This window comes from Arvicola amphibius, chromosome 4 (genome assembly GCF_903992535.2).
Source record: "Arvicola amphibius chromosome 4, mArvAmp1.2, whole genome shotgun sequence".
In the NCBI taxonomy this organism is placed as follows: domain Eukaryota; kingdom Metazoa; phylum Chordata; class Mammalia; order Rodentia; family Cricetidae; genus Arvicola; species Arvicola amphibius.
Genome location: NC_052050.1, coordinates 152361403 through 152379973, shown reverse-complemented (window position 1 = coordinate 152379973; position 18571 = coordinate 152361403). Strand labels below are relative to the sequence as shown.

The 18571-nt window shown below is 46.9% G+C and overlaps 1 protein-coding gene across 1 annotated transcript in view; it reads left to right on the top strand.

Annotated features, from left to right (window-relative positions):
• The window catches only part of Myom2 (myomesin 2), a 58576-nt gene extending 56015 nt beyond the window's left edge, over positions 1-2561 (top strand). Inside the window, exons 34-36 of the mRNA XM_038328146.1 lie at positions 209-231; positions 661-716; positions 2250-2561. Coding sequence (XP_038184074.1) covers positions 209-231; positions 661-716; positions 2250-2561 — 391 coding nt within the window. The remainder of the gene's footprint in view (positions 1-208; positions 232-660; positions 717-2249) is intronic.
• Positions 2562-18571: the final 16010 nt, after the last annotated feature.

Here is an 18571-nt window from a genome sequence, read left to right as displayed (position 1 = left end):
ACCCTTTTATCTCAGGGGCTTGCACATCCATAGATTTTGGTATCCTTGGGGTTCTGCTGTGGGACCAATGGGAATGCCTGTAACGCTACGTATCATTAGGCCTTCCTTCTTTATTTGCTTTTGCTGCGAGCAAACGTCTCATGTGCTTTGGTGGACTTTGGTCGGTAGCTTTTCTTACACCTCTCTCTCTCCCTCTTGTGGTTTCCAGGGCAGCTGCATTTGCAGAGAAGAGTGAGTACTTGTGGGATGCTAATGAGGATGGGTGCGGGGAGGTGCACATTTCACATGGTTGAGTTAGTGGATCAGAACGGCAAACCTGCTGGCCCCAGCTTGAGTGCATCCTGCTACCAAGTGGCCCAGATACCAAGACTCTCTCCCTCGTGAGGTGTAGCTCTAGGTGCAGTCTTTGATGTGATCTCCCAGGTTCAATTGACTCTCATTCCCCTTTCCTTGGCACTACTTGCCCCCCCAACCTGCACAGAGCCAGCTAGTCTTTGCCCATGGCCCCCGTGGTAGCTTTCTCCACTCCGAACATAACTTTCTGTGCGTCCTCTGCTGAGGTTATACCCACCCTTCCCTGTTTCCATCTTGATATCCACTTGGTGTCAGCCTCAGGCCTCTCTGACAGTGTCTCCTCAACCTGGCTCTTCTTCATTATAGATCGTGGCAAAGTGATTGGTGGCTTACCTGACGTGGTGACCATAATGGAAGGCAAGGTGAGAGCAGACAGTTGGGAACACGGCTGGGATGAGTGTGGTGATGCAGGGTAGAACTCAGCTGTCATCTTACGGGGAGACTCTGGGGAGCTTGAGAGCTGGAACCATTCCCTACTCAGCCTGGAGGGCACTCAGAGCTAACTCCCATTGTGCTGTCAATCCCTGTCCTGAGCACCGGAGAATTTCTGCAAACAGAGAGGTGGGATAGCTTAACACTCATGACTGGGGTGCACCTCAGTGGTAGAGAATTTGATTAGTGTGTGTGAATCATTGGGCTTCACCCTCAGTACTGAGAAAAGGAAAAAAACAGCAGCAACAACGACAAAGGCCAGCGTTGCGAGTCCTCAAACACCAGGCAGGTTGTGTGACTCACAGACTTGGTACAAGGACCTTGGGGTCCACAGAGTCTGATGTCACCTGGCTCAGGGGCTTTTCTGTAGGAGGTGGTGGGCCAGCTCCCCCATTAGGGGTGAAACTGCGAGCCACCACTTTGAAGGCAAACAGTCACAGCTTCTTTAATAGTAAAGGGAGAGAAAAACCCTGCTCCAATTTCCAAGGTCACTCTGGAATCTATAATTGAAGTTTTAATTTGTCTCCCATCAGTGGAGTTATTGATATCTAATTGGCACTTCCGCTGCACGATTCTAGCTCAATGTCACAGGGACATAGGTACTTGAAAGGGCTTTATTAGGCCTAAATGCAAAATTTATAGACCTCCTTTTAGCAGTCAGTGAAAGCGAGGGATGAAAGCCCCTGAGAAGGAGCGACAGTGACATCACAAAAGATGTAATTGTGAAATTAACAGTCACAGGCTGCAAGGGGGCTGAGCCCAGGCATGTGTGAAGTTGCTGCATCTGAGTTTGGAGGTGTAGACACTATATTCTCTGGACTTTCCAGAAGAACTGGGGAGACAGACCCCTAAGTCTGTAATGTAAAGGAAGTAAGAGCCAGTGCTTCTCTTAGAGAGAAAGTTGGGGTTCAGCTCCCAGCATCCACCCTGAGTGCCTCACAACTTCTGATACGTTCAGTTCCCGGGGGATCTGACACCTTATTCTGCCCTCCACAAGCAGCTACACTTGCGGGTACATCCTCATACATAGACGTGCAGGAATGCACATAAATAAGAATAAAAACAAACACACTTGAGCTTACACACAGGGTCAGTGGAATGATAATAGTGCTAATCCATTTTCCAAGTTTATATCCCTCCCCCTCCGACTCAGATTAGAACTTGGAACAAGTAGAACCATTTTCACAGGTTTTCCTCAGGCCCTGCCTCCCATAGCACAGGGCTCCTCTGCCCCCACCTCCCTTTGGAGTGTGTCTATGAAGGATGGGTGATAATAAATCATCAACAGGTGCCAGTAGGCATGACTGAGCATCCACCTTCGGAGAGGAACATAGCCTTCTTATTCCTTTTTAGATTAGTACTGGAAAATTCCATGCATGCGTGTGGTGTGTCTTGATCATCCCCTCACCCCATCTCCCACTCCTTTTCTAACTGTCTTTCTTCACCCCGTCTTCCCTCCAAAGACCTTGAACCTCACCTGCACAGTGTTTGGGAACCCTGACCCTGAAGTGGTCTGGTTTAAGAACGACAAGGACATTGAGCTAAGCGAGCACTTCTCCGTGAAGGTGGAACAGTCCAAGTACGTCAGCCTCACCATTCAGGGGGTGACGGCCGAGGACTCGGGCAAGTACAGCATCAACGTGAAGAACAAATACGGAGGCGAGAAGATCGATGTCACAGTCAGCGTGTACAAACATGGGGAAAAGATCCCCGATATCTCACCTCCCCAACAGGCCAAACCCAAGCTCATCCCAGCCTCCACCTCATCTGAGTGAGGGCATACGGTGAACCCTGGGCTGGAGCGGTGGCAGGGACAGTTGGAAGTCTTAGGATGTTGTGTGCACTGGGGGGATGGTGGTTCTGAGCGATAGCACATGTACTGAGGTGGGTGACTGCACACCGGGCGTTTGACTTTTGTGCTCTGTGATTACCGTTTTCTGTGCGAAGGGAAAGGCAGTGTTTCTACAAGGCGGACAGACTTGGTTGATTCCAGGAGTAGAGGGCAGTGGAGAGTGAGCTGAGAAAGAGCCGCTGACATGTCCAGGGTCAAGGCCGTGTGGGGTGATGCTCAGATGGTTCTAGCGTGTGGTCGGGCAGTCATTGCCATCCTGAGGGGATGGTGGGGCCTGCAGGACACATCTCTGGAAACCCTTTGGAGGCTCTGAGCATGTTACTTGGGTTGCCTTTTCCCCTCTTGCTTTAGGCTAATAAAAAAAATAAAAAGCATTTTTGCTGTGGTTTCTGTACCATCCTATCCTACCTACGTGTTCCCATCTTGGCTCAATAAGTTTCTCCGGCTTTCATGGTCCTGTGGTGTGTGGACTACGCCTCTCCTGCAGCTCCATCCATTTATACAGACACAGAAAGGGACCCTCAGTGAAGAATCCCTAGATGTGCATTCCAACAGGTTCTCAGACCGTCAATTTAACGACTTTTGTAGAGGAAAGCAAAATTTGTGTCTGGCATTTCTCTGCTCTAGGATACTAATTAATTAGGCAGGGATTCCCAGGGGAAGGATCCCCTCATTGAAAAGAGCATTGTAGTATTCTCCGAGGAAAAACTAAAGCCTGCCTAGTGCGGACCTGCTTGGGTGAAGTTGAAAAACCACACAGGGTGAATACAGGCTTCCTGTACAAGAGACCCAAGTTCTCGGCTATAAAAGTCTTCACCTGCCAGTATCATAGTTGCTTTGTAGTATAAAGAGCTTTCTGGGTTAAGTACATTTTATCTCTTTGGGTCATTAAAATCTGTATTAGTTGCTTTTATTGTTGCTGGGACCAAATACTTGACCAGAGTAACACCAGGAAGAGAGGGTTCTTTTTGGCTTACAGCTTCAGGGGACAATCTGCTATGGAGAAAGGATGGCTTCAGGAGTCTGAGGGATCTGGTCTCAGTGTGTGCATACCCAGGAAGCAGAGATATGAATGAATTCTGATGCTCAACTCATTCCGTTTTCAATTAGTCTAGGACTTCAGCCTACACAAGAATGGTGCCTCCAATATTTAGGGTGGGTCTCCTCACCTTGGTTAACTGAATCCGGAAACTCCTGGTTGAGAGGACGGGTACTGGCACAAGACACCCCAAGACCAAGTTCTCAGCACAAAGGAGATTTGCTTGCTTTAGAGGGTACGGAGTAAGAGACAGAGACAGGAAACAGAGGACATGGGAAAAGAAGGGATCAAGAGAGAGGGGGAGAAGGTATTTGTCCAGGAGGGACGAAGGTCTGCCTCTGGGTGGAGAGGAGACAGATGTGGCCCATAGGCAAGTGGCAGTTTATAAGGTAAAAGGGAAACCCATGTTAGGATGAGGTGTTTAATTTTGATTGGGCATGTTAATTAGAGCAGCCAAAATGGGGCTTTTGATTGCTGGACTTCAATACTTTGATAGCTGGACCTTGGTAGTCAACCTCAGGGGGAGGAAGTAAGGACCAAATAAAGGAATATATCTTGGTGGCTAGCTTTAGGAACATAATCTAAGTTGTTGGTTTTTCTTTTCTTCAAGGAAGAGGGAACAGAGAAGAAGGGCAAGACCTGCCAGCATCATTGTTGACCATGTTCAGGCTGGCTAGAGTCCCTTCACCTGTTGCGTGATGAAATCTTTCCTGGGGTAATGCAACACACCTATCTACTCCCCCCCCCCCCCAAAAGATAGGGAGCCCATGACAAACCGAAGAGATACCACCAAAGTCCAAGTTGGTGAACCAATGAGTTTTATTGAGTTTACTTTCTGGAGTGTGGGTGAGGGATTACTTACAGGAGCAGAAATATCTCAAAGACAGCTGTATCATCAATGTCCACCCCAGCATGGGCGACAGCTCACAAAGCTGGGACTCTCAAGCACACTGCACAGCTTGTAGGTGGCTCAACAAGTTGGAGAGTGCCCTTTTCAGGTGCCTCAGTTGGTCTAAATGCCTTCCAGGAAGCTTTGCTGGTGTCTGCTTCTAGGCAGCTGGTTTGGTCTGAGAGTCTTCTTCGCAGCTCAGCATCCTTCTGAGAGGAACTCTCAGTTTTCATTGCTTACTCTGACAGGGAGAGACCTAGGGAATCTGGTCAGTTTCAGGAACTTCCTGAAGCTATTTCAGTTGTTCGCCTTCCTGATTAGGGAGCTTCCTGCACGGTGGAATGTTTCAATCTCTGGAAACTGTTACACACTCATTCACAGGCTTATCTCCTAGGCAAGTCTAGACCCTGTTGCTATTAAAGGTCACAAAGGCCAATCCTTTGAACATTTCCTCACTGTTTTTGTAGATGACACTGGCAGTCCTGAAACTTAAGTTTATCTTGCTGCAGCATGGGAAATGGCAACAGGAACTTGGTTAGTCGTTTGCCCTTCTGGGTCACGTGGGCAGACAGCTGGGTTCATTTCATCATCTATTTCACGTATTTCCAGAACACCTTCACAGCCACGGACTCCTTTCCGCGCGAGACCTTAGCTTTATTAGGCTGACTTCACTGATTGTCTAGTTTAGAAACTCATTTTCTTTTTATTTAGCCGCTGTGGCTCATAAAACAGAGTTGTGATTTATTATAAATTTTATTTTTAATTTAATTTTATTTTTAAATATGTATGTGCCTGTGGCTTATGGCTCTGTATCTGTTGAGGGGACACTAGCCCACTTGAGCATGTGACTCTGGCAGGCCTTGCCCTTCTCCCCATTCATTCCCTCTGTCTTGCTAAAAATCATTAGGTTACATTCCTAAAGCTAGCCACCAAGGTGTATTCCCTTGTTTGGCCATTTCTTTTCCCTGAGACTGACAACCAAAGTCCAGCTATCAAAAACCCCTTTGGGCTCACCTAATTAACATGCCCAGTTAAAGTTCAACACCTTAGACTAACAAGGGGTTCCCCCTTTATCTTTATAAACCACCATTTTCCTGTGTGCCCCCTACCCAGAGTCCTCTCTTTTCTGTCCAGAGGCAGCCCTTCGTCCCTCCAGGACAAATACCCCTGACCCCTTTCTCCTGTCCCCTTCCCCTTCTCCCCCATCCTTATCCTAGCCCATTCTAACGCAGACCCTCCCTTCTTCTCCTCTTCACAATTCCACCTGCAAGGTCATTTGCTGCTGTTTTTCTGAGTCAGAAAGCAGCCACATTAACTTTTCTTTCCCACTTAATAACGGATCTTTTTGTGAAAACCGGTGTTTGGGTGTGTGTTGTGGCTAACTTGGGGTTCAGGAGGAAGCCCCCACTGTGTGTGGGTCTCCTTCATCTGCACCCATACAAGAGTGTGGCTGGCTTTAGTGTCTATCTGCAGCCCCGAGCTTGCTGTCGGCTCTGTCTCTCAAAGAGCACGAGTGGGCGCCCAGCTCAAGCAGGAAGTGCAAGATACTGCATCTTCTGAAGAACCCAACACTGTCCAACCATGTTTGTGAGAATCCTTCCTCCCTCCATCCCTCCCTCCTCTCTTCTCTCCTTCCTCCCCCCCTCCCCCCACACAGGGGATAGAAGGGAGAGCACAGTGCATGTAAACAAGCATTCTGCAGTACGCCACACTACCGGCCCAATTTAGATTACAAACTTCTTTTTTGGTTTTTTCGAGACAGGGTTTCTCTGTAGCTTTGGAGCCTGTCCTGGAACTAGCTCTTGTAGACCAGGCTGATCTCGAACTCACAGAGATCCGCCTGCCTCTGCCTCCCGAGTGCTGGGATTAAAGGCGTGCGCCACCACTGCCCGGCCTTACCGGCCCAATTTAGTGATTTGATTTTCATTCACCTTCTTAGGTTTGACCAGAATGAAACTGTGTAAGATTAGAAAATGAGTTGGAGAACAACATTTTGCCCTCAGTGAGGTAATATCTGTTCTGTAGGTAGCCATGAAAGCACCCAGTTTATGTTAAATGAATGCTGAATATTGAGATGTCCTTCAAGTAAGTCGGGTTGGGGGGGAACTTAATGACTATTCTCCAAAATCCCAGCTGTAGCCGGGCGGTGGTGGCGCACGCCTTTAATCCCAGCACTCGGGAGGCAGAGGCAGGCGGATCTCTGTGAGTTCGAGGCCAGCCTGGTCTACAAGAGCTAGTTCCAGGACAGGCTCTAAAAAAGCTGCAGAGAAACCCTGTCTCGAAAAACCAAAAAAAAAGAAAAAAGAAACAAAATCCCAGCTGTTTTCCAGAGTATTCACATGGGCTCCTGAAGTCTGCAGATAACGAACCACAACCTGTATCGTCCACAGCACCGAGACCCCCTCCAGTTAGGGAAAGAAGGACCACTCGGCAGTGCTGCTGGGATGTTGCTCTCCGCTCACTCCTAGTGACAAGGGGGCCTCTGACAGCAAACACAGACTCTTCTCTAGGACATGTTTTAACCCAAGAGAGTCCGCACATGAATGTTAATGACCTAGAAAACTAAAAACTGCAACGAGATTCAGAAATTAAATTTCATAGAGAGCACACGAACCATAATGATGACCAAGCAGATGTGTGTGACAAGAAAGGACAGAGATTGCTCATCACTGGGAGAGGTTGCGTATAGAAGCTTTTCAAATAATTCCAATGATTCTTGACTTGAAGGTGTATCTATGTCCATGTCCACGGGGGAAGGGATTGGTAAGCAGAGGGCTGAGTTCTTCCCATGTTCTGGGGAATGCTTATTCTCCACCAGGGTAAATATCAGTCAGGTGGAGTGTGCCTGTGACAGGGACCATCCTCCCCACCCCATTTCATCCCAGAATTGTACTCCTGAAGTTTGACATTGAAATTTATGTCCTGGCAATGCTGAAGCATGCATGGGCAGCTCGCCTATGATGGTTCTGTGGAACTTGCCCATATTGGGTTTCATGGTCTAAGTTGATGGGGACAACTGACCAGGTCTCTTCCTCAAGAGGGCACCAGATCTCATTACAGTTGGTTGTGAGCTACCATGTGGTTGCTGGGAATTGAACTCAGGACCTTTGGAAGAGCAGGCAATGATCTTAACCACTAAGCCATGGGGCTGGAGACATTGTACTCCCGGGTCTCCTCTAAATGGGAACTCTGACAGCTGTTCCGACTTCTGTCCCTGCAGGGAGGTGGGATGAAGGCAGGGCATCTGTAGGCCGCTTCTAGTTCACCTTCACATCCAAGTGCCTGGAAAAGGAAGTTCTAAGAGAATGGAAATCAGTAGCTGTTGGTCAACAACCATTATTAATACTATTTTTTTCTGTTGGATGGAGCCTTGGACAGCATCTTCCAATGTTGCTCTTTTCTCCCAGGTGTGGACTTTAGAAAAATGGCCATTGTTAGTCCTTCCTCTGCCCTTTCACGAGGAGACTACTTCTCGGGGACCCTGACTGGCAACCAGGACTCAGGGCCAGCCCTTTGTAATGTCCTCGTCCCTAGTTAATATGAGAGCAGGAGTCTAACTTCAGAATTTTCTAGTTGTTAGACTCTGTGGCCGTCACACCAGCCAAGGCCGGGTGTGAATGTTTACTTCATTCCTTAGGCATAAAAACCCTAGTGAGTTTTACTTTACACAACTTTACACAAGCTAGAGTCATCTGAGAGGAGGGACCCTCAATAGAGAAAAGGCCTCTGAAAGATCCATCTGTAGGGCATTTTCTTAATTAGTGATTCATGGGGGAGAGTCCATCACTGGTGTAGGAGGTCCTTCTGTCTATGTATTGCTTTCATTGGTTAAAAAAGGAACTGCCTTAGCCTGTTGATAGGGCAGAACTTAGATAGGCGGGGAAGATGGAACTGTAGGCTGGGAGGAAGAAGGGCAGAGTCTGAGCCGCCAGGAGCTGCCAGAGACAGACATGCTGAATCTTTTTTGGTGAGCCACTGCCACATGGCAATATACAGATGAATAGAAATGGAATAAATTAATATAAGAGTTAGCCAATAAGAAGTTAGAGATAATGGGCCAAGCAGTGTTTTAATTAATAAAGTTTCTGTGTGGTTATTTTGGTTCTGGGTGTCTGGGATGAACAAGTAGCCTTCTCCAACACATCACACTGTGGGTGGTACCACCCCTGGGCTGGTGGCCCTGGGTTCTATAAGAAAGCAGACTGAGCAAGCCATGGAGAGCAAGTCAGTAAGCAGCACCCCTCCTTGGCCTCTGCATCAGTTCCTGCCTCCAGGGTCCTGCTGTTTGAATTTCAGTCCTGACTCCCTTCAGTGATATACAGTGGTGTGGCAGTGTAAGCCAAATAAACCCTTTCCTCCCCAAGTTATTTTAGGCATGGCATTTAGTCAAAGCAATAGAAACCCTAACTAGGACTTCAGGGAAACAGGATCTTTTGCTTTTCCCTTCATGGCTTGAGCCTTGTCCATACAATTTTTTGAGGTGTCTATTTAGATCTTTTACCTGTTATTGATTGGGTTATCTATTTTCTTGCTATTGGGTTCCTTATATATCTCAAATATTAGCCTTTCACTATGGATGCTTTATAATTACCTTGTCTCCAAGGCACAGGCAACTGAGTGAGCCTTGGTATTCTCAGCGCTATTCATTGCAACGGCTGCTCTTTCCTTATCTGTCCCTGGTGACTCTGTCAAAGATCCACTGACCATCATTATGGTGCAGGTTCATTGCTTACCGTTTGTTTTTCAGAACCCTGTGCAGCCGGGACTTCTCCCAGACCTCACCTCCCCTGTGTTTCCTTAAAGCTCCCGAAAGTTGACTTCCCTTCTGACCTTATACTTGCTTTGTATGGTTCATTTTGAAAATGATGTTGGGATTGCACTGTATTTCTTTATCTGTTGCAGTAAAGCAGGGACTTGTAGGCACAACAAGGCAATAATTACAACAAGACCAGGCAGACCCAAGTCTTCACAGCTGTGTGATGATCACCCTGATTGTTGACTTGATGGACGCAGGATGATCTAGGGAACAGGTTTCCAGGGTTTGGGGGGCCTTTTTCAAATGTGATGGAGGAGGGATGGGTCACCCTGGGAGTATGTGGTGCCATTCCCTTGGCTGAGGTTTTGGATTGAATAAAAAGAGAGAGTGTGGGCTGAACACCAGCACTCACTGCCTCTAACTCCTACTGTGGATGCCACATGACCCGCAGCCTCAGCGGACTGTCTCCCTCTCCTGCCACGATGGACTACTCTCAAGGCATGAACCAAAATAAATCCTTGAGATTTCAGGGGTATTATTATTATTATTATTGCAACAAGAAAAATAAATTAGCCTGTGGAGTGTGATTGCAGATAACCTTTGCTTTTCCTGGGAACGGTTCACAACACCTGGTTTTAGATAGCCTGACATTTGGGGCACACACCCACACCAAACCCACAAGATGGGATTCTGGGGTAGAGGCTGCAAAGGGAGATCAGGCACATAGTGAGGCCTGGGATAAGTAGACCATCATTGGCTGAGAGTAGGGCAAAGAGGGAGGGGCTGGCTAAGCATCTCCTCCCAGAGCCGGGTCATCTTATTGCCCACCTCATCCACAGGAGAGAGACAGCTGCATCTGTGTTGCCAGCCAGTCTCTCAGCTGTGGCTTGGAGCGCATGCTCACCGGAAGCTGGCTTTGCTGGGTCTCTCAAGGCTGTCTTAGATTTCATTGTACAGTTTGCTTCACATACAGGCTCAGACTTTTTCAGACAAATGTTATTTTCTCAAAAAACTTTTTTAGTGTTGTTTTTGGTTTTATTCATGTGCATGTACACATGGCACACATATGGAGGACGGGGGGGGGCATGGTATGAGTTGGTTCCCTTCTTCAGCCATGTGGGGCCAACCCCTTCTCTATGTTTTTTTCTTTTTTTTTGAGTTGTAAAATACTGGCACCCTCAGACATGCTAGTTTTTAGTCTATAAAATTCTTGTTTCTCAATTAGGCAAGTGGAACCCACCAGCTAGCCTTCCTGTGGTCATTCCTTAAGTAGCCACTAGGTGGCAGTGAGACACTCAATTTTAGCCACCTGGCCCGGCCGCTTGCTTCCTTGGTGCAAACCCATCACTTAGAGAATGGAGATTGTTCAAGGCATTAGACGTAGCCCAGCAACAAGGACAGGTCTGGCAAATTACTGTTTCCAGGAAATAGCAGGCCGTTTGGAGGCAATAATACAGCGTCTTAATCTTCACGTGACTCACACTGAAAGGAATAAAACACACCTTGTGAGATATTACAAGGCTCACATTGCATCAGCCAAGCCATAAAAGTGCGTGATCTATCTCTGCATTAAGTCTGGGGTGTGAATTTTAAATATCCCATGTTTCAGAGAGTCACGACAAAGGCGGCAGGCTCCCTCATTTTTCAAAGCTGTAAATCGCAACATTGGAATTCTTCCTGTTAGCTCTGGACACGGCAACGCTATCACACGGTGATGGGAATTGAGTCAGGACTTCCTGGGCCTCCGGGGACCTGTGAGCCCAGGGGTCCTTCTCTGCCCTTCTGCGTTCTTTCTGCCTGCGGCTGGATCGTATCTGGGAGGGGCTGTACCCGGAGGCACAGAACCCCAACCCCCTCCCCACTCTGTAATGATCAAACACAGCTAACTTGGCCATCTTTCACAAACATTTTAATTGATTCTTTGAGTTAAGCAGTGAGTTGGATGAAAGATCACAGATATAGTCTCATTTTTCACCGGCGTCAAGTGGATTAAGTTCCTGTTTAGACTCATTTCGCCTGCAGAACCGCGGCCATATTTTTTCAACAGAGCCTGTTAAAAAGGTTCATCAGAGTGTAACAACGAAGGAGCACATTCAACGGTAGACTGACAATTATAAAAGAAGCCCCAGTCAGCCTAATGGTATGACTCCAAAGAAGTCACCGGTCGCTTAGTGCCCTAAGCTGCCATCAATTGCACTGATCTCTCCATTTATGCGCTGATATAGATGTTCTCCTACTTCTCCAGATGTGCAAACGTTGTTTCTTTCAATATACTGCTGTAAATCATGATCAGTTCCCAGCACAGGGATAAGGACACAGGATTTTTACCCCGTAGGCAGCCTTACCTAGATGACGTTTCTTCTGTGACTCAGTTGTTTTATCTGTAGAAAGTGGAACCAATGCACCTCGAGCTAAACCTCATCCTTATGCACATAGCGATTCCCTCCATGACCTTGGACCCCTCGAACACACCCTGTCCCCCAGCCCATCAGCGGACCTCAGTAACTGTTCTGAATGCTGCATCTTCCCACCGTATTCCCTTCCACTGGCTCTTCCTATCTTGTTGGGGCCCAAGACCCCAGGCCTGTTAGCCAAAAGAGCTTACAAGAGTTGTTTTTCAAATTAGGACATGGTTTCAAAATCTTGGAGCAGAGCTTTTATATCTAAAAAAGCATCTTGCGGTTGTCTATGTCTTGCCCAGCTGTCTGTGCCAATCTCCCCCGGGTGGTATTTTCAGATAACTTCCCCTTTGGCCTAGGGCTCAGTAGTTCTCCATTCTCCTCCGACCTTACCCCTCCCTACCAGAACTACCCTATAAGAAATGTAACCCCTGCTTGCAATAAACGGAACCTTGACGCGTCTCAGACTGACTCTGTCTTTTTTACGCGCTTGGTTCCCTTTCCCTTTCCACCCCATTATTCCTAGGTGATGCCTCCTCGAGACCCATAAATTACCTGGCCTGCTGGACGGGTCACTATCCGATGCTCAGTGGTTTCTAAGGTATGTCTCGGACCTGCTGTGGACTGAGATGGACTGAGGGCCAAGCGTGGCTGCGTGGCCATTTCCTGGCTGCCTGTCCCAGAGACGGTCCGTAAGAATAAGCTGTACTCGGGCCCTACACCAGCAGCAAGGGCAGCCCTCGCCCGTTTACCTTTTCTTTTTTTTTCTTTTTTTTTTTTTGTTTTTTTGTTTTTCGACACAGGGTTTCTCTGTAGCTTTGGAGCCTGTCCTGGAACTAGCTCTTGTAGACCAGGCTGGTCTCGAACTCACAGAGATCCGCCTGCCTCTGCTCCCGAGTGCTGGGATTAAAGGCGTGCGCCACCACCGCCTGGCCCATTTACCTTTTCTTTATCTTTCTCCCCATGCCCTAATTAAACCATCAAAACCGGGACACCGTGGTGGTAAAGAATAACTGGTCCCTGGCCCCTGCACAGGATAAAACAGATGACAAACAGTTCAGGTCTGAACACACTAGGCAGGTTGGTGACCTGCATGAGGCTCACTCGGAGGGGCCATACCCATAACCAAGGAGCCAGCAAGGCAGAAGCCTCATGCAGTTGCCTATGTGGGCTTCAGAACAGTGGGGATGACCCATTGTCCTACAGAAGGGAGACATGTCTAGAATTCAGGAGGGAAACAAGAATGTCTTCTGCCAGTTATGGCCCCATGATTGCAAAGATCCGTGCAGATTTTTGTGCAGCCAGAGGCTTGGCGCCTAGTAGTCTGGCCAGTAGGGCAGGATGCAGAACTTTCAGCCACCTAAGGAGACCACGTCCTCCTGCTCTGTTTTGGAAATGTCCCTAGTATTTTCTCAAAGGGCAATAACCTTGCAGGTTCGTGTCCATGCCTTACCTTCTAAAGGCTGAGAAAGAAGAAGGGATTATAGAAATCCTTCTGTGTCTGCTACACCACTTGCTTAAAGGGCACTTGTGACAACCCCCACCTCTCTTCTGTGGCCACTTGACTCACAGTCTTTGGGGGGAAAAAACAGTTCTGCCTCCGCCTAAGGGGTGAAGGCATGCCCCTATTGCATCAGCTTCTTAGCATGAGAGACGGCAAGCAGAACGGTCCTCAGTACCAAGGTGGCGTAGTCTGGAATCTCTGCTCTACAGACATTTGAGCAACGTTGAAAGTTGGGGGTGGGCACCGTTTCTTACAGTAAGAACTGGCTTTATCAGCTGGAGAAATCAGACTGTTGGATGCAACCCAGAGAGGTCGCTTGGTTCTGTGCCCAGGTGAGTTTTGTTGGTCACTGTCCACGAAGAATTCTCCAGGTGTGACAGTCAGCGTGGGTAAGAAGCTCGGGAGAGGACCTGCACGCACCAAATCCGTGTCAGGTGTTTAGTGCTCGGACCGTAAACCCAGGACACCAGAGCCTTCTGCCTGCTGAGTTCCTGAGAGCGGTTCTCTAGGCAGGTGGGCCCAGGCTGTTCATCAAAGGTAGCTGAGCAAGCCCGTGGGAGCAATGGTGGCGGCGTTCCTCCATGGTCCTAGCTCCAGGTTCCTGCCTGAGTTCCTGCCCTGACTTCCTTCCCTCCATGATAGACTGCGCTGTGGAAGTGTAAGTTAAAATCAGTCCCTCGCTTCCCAGGCTGCTTTTAGTCAGGATGCTGTAACACAGGAAGAGAAAGAAAGGCTCCCTCGCCCCCGCCTCCTTATGGGTTTACTTACATTTTATAGTTTTATAATAATCTCAATGCTTGGATATGGGCTAGTGTGTGCCACACACGCACACAGACGCACACAAAGTTGCAGTTAAAAAACTCGCCCTTTTCGCCTTCCCTTCCTTGATTTTAGAATTTGCCGCATTGTACCTGAAATTGACATGTAAAGTTCACTTACCCATTTTGTCCTCTGATTTCATGTGTAGCACTATTATTTTCCTTCTGAGAAAGACACGTACTGTTTCACGTTTTTTTTTTTGTTTTTTTTTTTTTGTTTGTTTTTTTTTTTTTGACGTTGGAAAGAGCATTAACTGAGCATTATTTCCGGCATCTTGGTGAGAAGTTTCTAAGGTGCAGATATGACAGTGGCTGGACTAGCTGCGCGCTTTACCAGGTCTTCCCGATCTGCTCTTGGAGACGCTGTTGACTTGAAGTCATGTCTGCCAAACAGAGGTCCTTTGGTTTCTCCTGTTTGGTTGCACATGACAACAAGGAAAGGCCCCAGTTAGTGGCGTGTTGTTCTATCACACTCTCCCTATGTCCCTTCTGATGATTAGCAGGCTTGCTGGGCTCTTCGGGTTAACAGCCATGTTGTCTTCAAACAAATATTTTCTTTGTTTTTTTTTCAGTTCTCATAAATTAGAGATTTTCCTTCCTTCCTTCCTTCCTTCCTTCCTTCCTTCCTTCCTTCCTTCCTTCCTTTTTGTTTTTTCAACACAGGGTTTTTCTGTATAGCTTTGACGTCTGTTTGGAACTCGCTCTGCAGACCAGGCTGGCTTGAACTCACAGAAATTTGCCTGCCTCTGTTTCCCGACTGCTGGGATTAAAGGTGTGCACCACCACCACCCGGGAAATTACATTTTTTCTTGATGCATCTGTGAACTAAATTGCCAGGGAGATGATGGGGAAGAGAGGTGTATCTCAGAGCCAAGGATGTGGTGGTGGCTATTCCCTGTGCTTGCTGCAGATGAACCTCTGCAGGATATGCTTGGGGTGGGTACCGCCAGTTATTTCCACCAGGGTTTATGGAAAGAACCACTTTTCTTAGTTGCTGCTTTCCTCTTTAAGTCTGTGTGACAGTGAATCACGTTTATGAATGTCTCAATGTCAAGCCATTCTTGAGGTCCTAAAACAGGTATTTGTTTGGACAGACTATATTTACAAATAAATACCACAAGATCATCCGCAAATACTAGCGACGTTCATGTGTATGAGTCCCATATGGAAAGCTCAGGCACTGCCGTTCGTGGACATTAAGAACAGCCCACATCTTCCTTGGAAGTTTGGTAGACATCTCCTGTCGTATTATATGGAACTTACATTCTTTTGTGACTTGCTCCCACAGAAGCTTGTAAGATAATTGAATGTTTATTTCAAGACAATTAGAACAATATTTGTAAAGTCCTCAGTTTGTATAAGTCTGACAAACTTGTACTTGGATCTCGTGGTCTTGTCTTGTGCTTTAGCGTTTTGTGTTCTCCTTGTAGTTAAACATTTAAAAGATTTTTGCGCTACATGGTCTGTAATGATGATTGCCAATATTTGGGTTTGCTCGTTATTTTCAGAAGCCAGCATTTGTTCTTGTTATCCATCCTCGGGATTTCTATATGTCTTAGCCAATTATTTCTGCTTTTCTTTCTTGCTTTCCTTGGGAGTGAATGCCAATTCATTTTTTCCCATCTTAAATTGTGAATTCCATCTCTCCTATGCCGTCTTACAGAGCCTCTCTGTCTCACTTGCGGGCCTCCTGGGCCAGCATGTTGGCTCTTCCAGACAAGCCTTGAGTTTGCAGTCCGTGGGGGCTTCAGTAAGACATGTCCTGCACAGGCTCATCTATTTAAGCACTTGGTCCCCAGTTGGCTGCACTGTTTGGCACTATTATGGAACCTTTAGAAGGCTGGAGGAAGTACATCACTGGGGGCATCCTCACTTCCAGCTCTCTTTCTGCCTCCTGTGTGTGGCTGAGAAATGATCTCTCAGCTTCCTGATCCTGCTGCCATGCCTTGCCTGCCAACCTCTAGCTACCTGGGACCGTAAGTCAAAACGATACTGCAGCTGTCTTTGCCGTTTTCGAGTTTGGGCAACCATGAGTACAGCTGTTCTGAAGTTCTGTATGGAACATAAAACTTCACCCTCTTTGAGTAGATACTAAAGGCTTTGATTTTTAAGTCATATGCTAGAGTGTTTGGTTTGATAAGAAACCATTGGACAGTCTTTCGCAGGGTCTGTAGTGTCTTCCGTTTGCCAGCACCAAGTGAGGACTTCTCCATGTCCCTCCGTGTCAGGGTCCAGATATTGGTTTTACTTAGAGGTGGGCAGTAGCAGCCTTTAGTTCTGGTTATGTTTTCTGGTTGTGCAACCTGTGCTTAAGTTTATTGTATCTGAGCTGTGGCAGCAAACCCAGGACAGCCATATTCTTTCCCTATTCCTGGCTCCTCCATTTCTGTTGCTGGGCTTCATGCCCTGCAGCTACCAATACCAGTGTCCTAGCAACCAACATCCTTTCAGAAGGGATTTCTCTACATCATCCCACCCGCTTTGTTTGAGAGCATGACCTCATAAAGGGAAAGGCAGTGGGCTCTTTCCTCATGTGTTCTGGCTTCTGAAGATGAGGAAGCTGTGTTTGTGGCAGCCAATTCTTCTTCTTCTTTTCTTCTTCTTCTTCTTCTTCTTCTTCTTCCTTGTCTTCTTCTGCTTCTTTCTTTCTTCTTCTTCTTCTTCTAAGTAAGCTTCTTCTTCTTTCTTCTTCTTCTTCTTATTTCTGTGTCTTCTTCTTCTCCTCCTCCCCTCCTCCTCCTCTCTTCCTCCTCCTCCTCTCCTCCTCCCTCTCCTTCTGTCTTAAACAAATTCTAATCTGCCATGTGCCCTCTCTATAAGATATCCATTTAGACATGCATGCTCCTTCTTGCTTAGACACTTCTTTTTAAACTTATAAAAGTTTGATTTGTTTAAATGGCTTTTGTCTGCTTAGTGAGCTCTGGGATGCTGGTCTTCAGAGCTGTGTGGCATTCTGGAGACAGGATAGAACCTTTGGAACTCCCTATTGCATGTCACCAATACTATCTGTTCCCTCCGCCACAGTCTAACTCCAACCCACCCAGCCCTTGTTGAGACCATGTCCACAACTCTGTCCTGCCCTTCTGCATCTGATTTCCCTAGCCCTGCACACTCATCTTAAAGCTGGGCCCAGTCACAGTACCCTTCAGGGCATGCTACCACTCAGTGAATTATCCTGCTAAAGCCTGGCATTTAGTTCAACACAGCCCATCACTTACTTCATGGCTAACCCTTAGGCTGCTGGAATGCCACAGCCCTTCTGCTTTTCTCTGTTGAGCCTGCACCCACCCTGCTGTGCAGAGGACTCCAGCCCCCTTCTTCTCCTGGTCCTGCCTCTGTAAGTCAGCTTGCTGGTCCCCTAGCTTCGGGGTCATGTCACACGAAGAGGCTTCTGTATGAGTGGAGTGACTTTGATGCTCTCTCCTTCCCCCAACCATTTGCCCTCATACTTTGTGTCTCTGTTTAGCATGACCATTCAGTGCTGGTTCCATATTTTTAAATTTCCATATTAATGGGTTTTTAATCCCTCCAAGAGATGTTTATTCTTAGTCATTTGAATATCGAATGTGCTGGCTTTTCTGTACTTTGTACATTTCATCAGTTCAGGGCAGGCTCTGGGGGACCTGAGGATTTCTTGTGTCTCCACATGGCAGGATAGGTATCCTTCCCTTGCTATGCCTTGGTTTTTCATGTTTGAGGCCATATAGTCCTTAAGACCACATGACCAGGCGACTGTGTATGGGAGATAGTCTCATCTGTGCCATGTGCCTCTCTGGTACACACTGGGGCCACAAAGAGCTCATCTTCTGCCAGATCTGCTGACACAGAAGACTCACAGTTCCTTTCAGATAATGTGATTTGTTTATTCTGGTCTTTAAATATTTTTTTCTGAGGTTTCACGTCTACATCCTACCGCGCAATGCTAACCATAGCTTTTCTCTTTTTTCCTCGTTAGCTAGAAGCTCCCCGCAACCTCTTTGCAGGGATGTGTGCTGAAGAAAAGGAAATTTCTTTGCAGAATAGCAGTTATGGGTTCCACCAGGCAGTGTTTTCCTTAAAACCATGAAGCCATTTAAATGCTAACATTTATTCATCATAAAAAAGGCAGTGGAAATAAATACAGGAGCTATGGTGGGGTGATTCTGCTAACTGGCTCAATTATGGTGACAGGTTTCACAGTTATCAAAACATTGAGATGTGCACCATATACATGTGTATGTATATGTATATATATATGTGTATATATATATATATATATATATATATATAATGTCCACATAACTTTCATTTGTCAATCGTGATAAAACTAGAGGGAAATGTTTGGATGCTAGAAAGCCAGTATCGGCTTTTCTACCTGATCCTGGAGAAGAGTCCTTGGTCTTAAACAAATGTGCTGGGCACTGGCTTTCTCCCTGGGTTTTTCTTTCTTTCTTTCTTTTTTTTTTTTTCTTAAGGATGATTCACCTTCTATTTCAGGTTCTTTTCTTTTTCTTTCTTTCTTTTTTTTTTTTTTTTTTTTTTTTTTTGA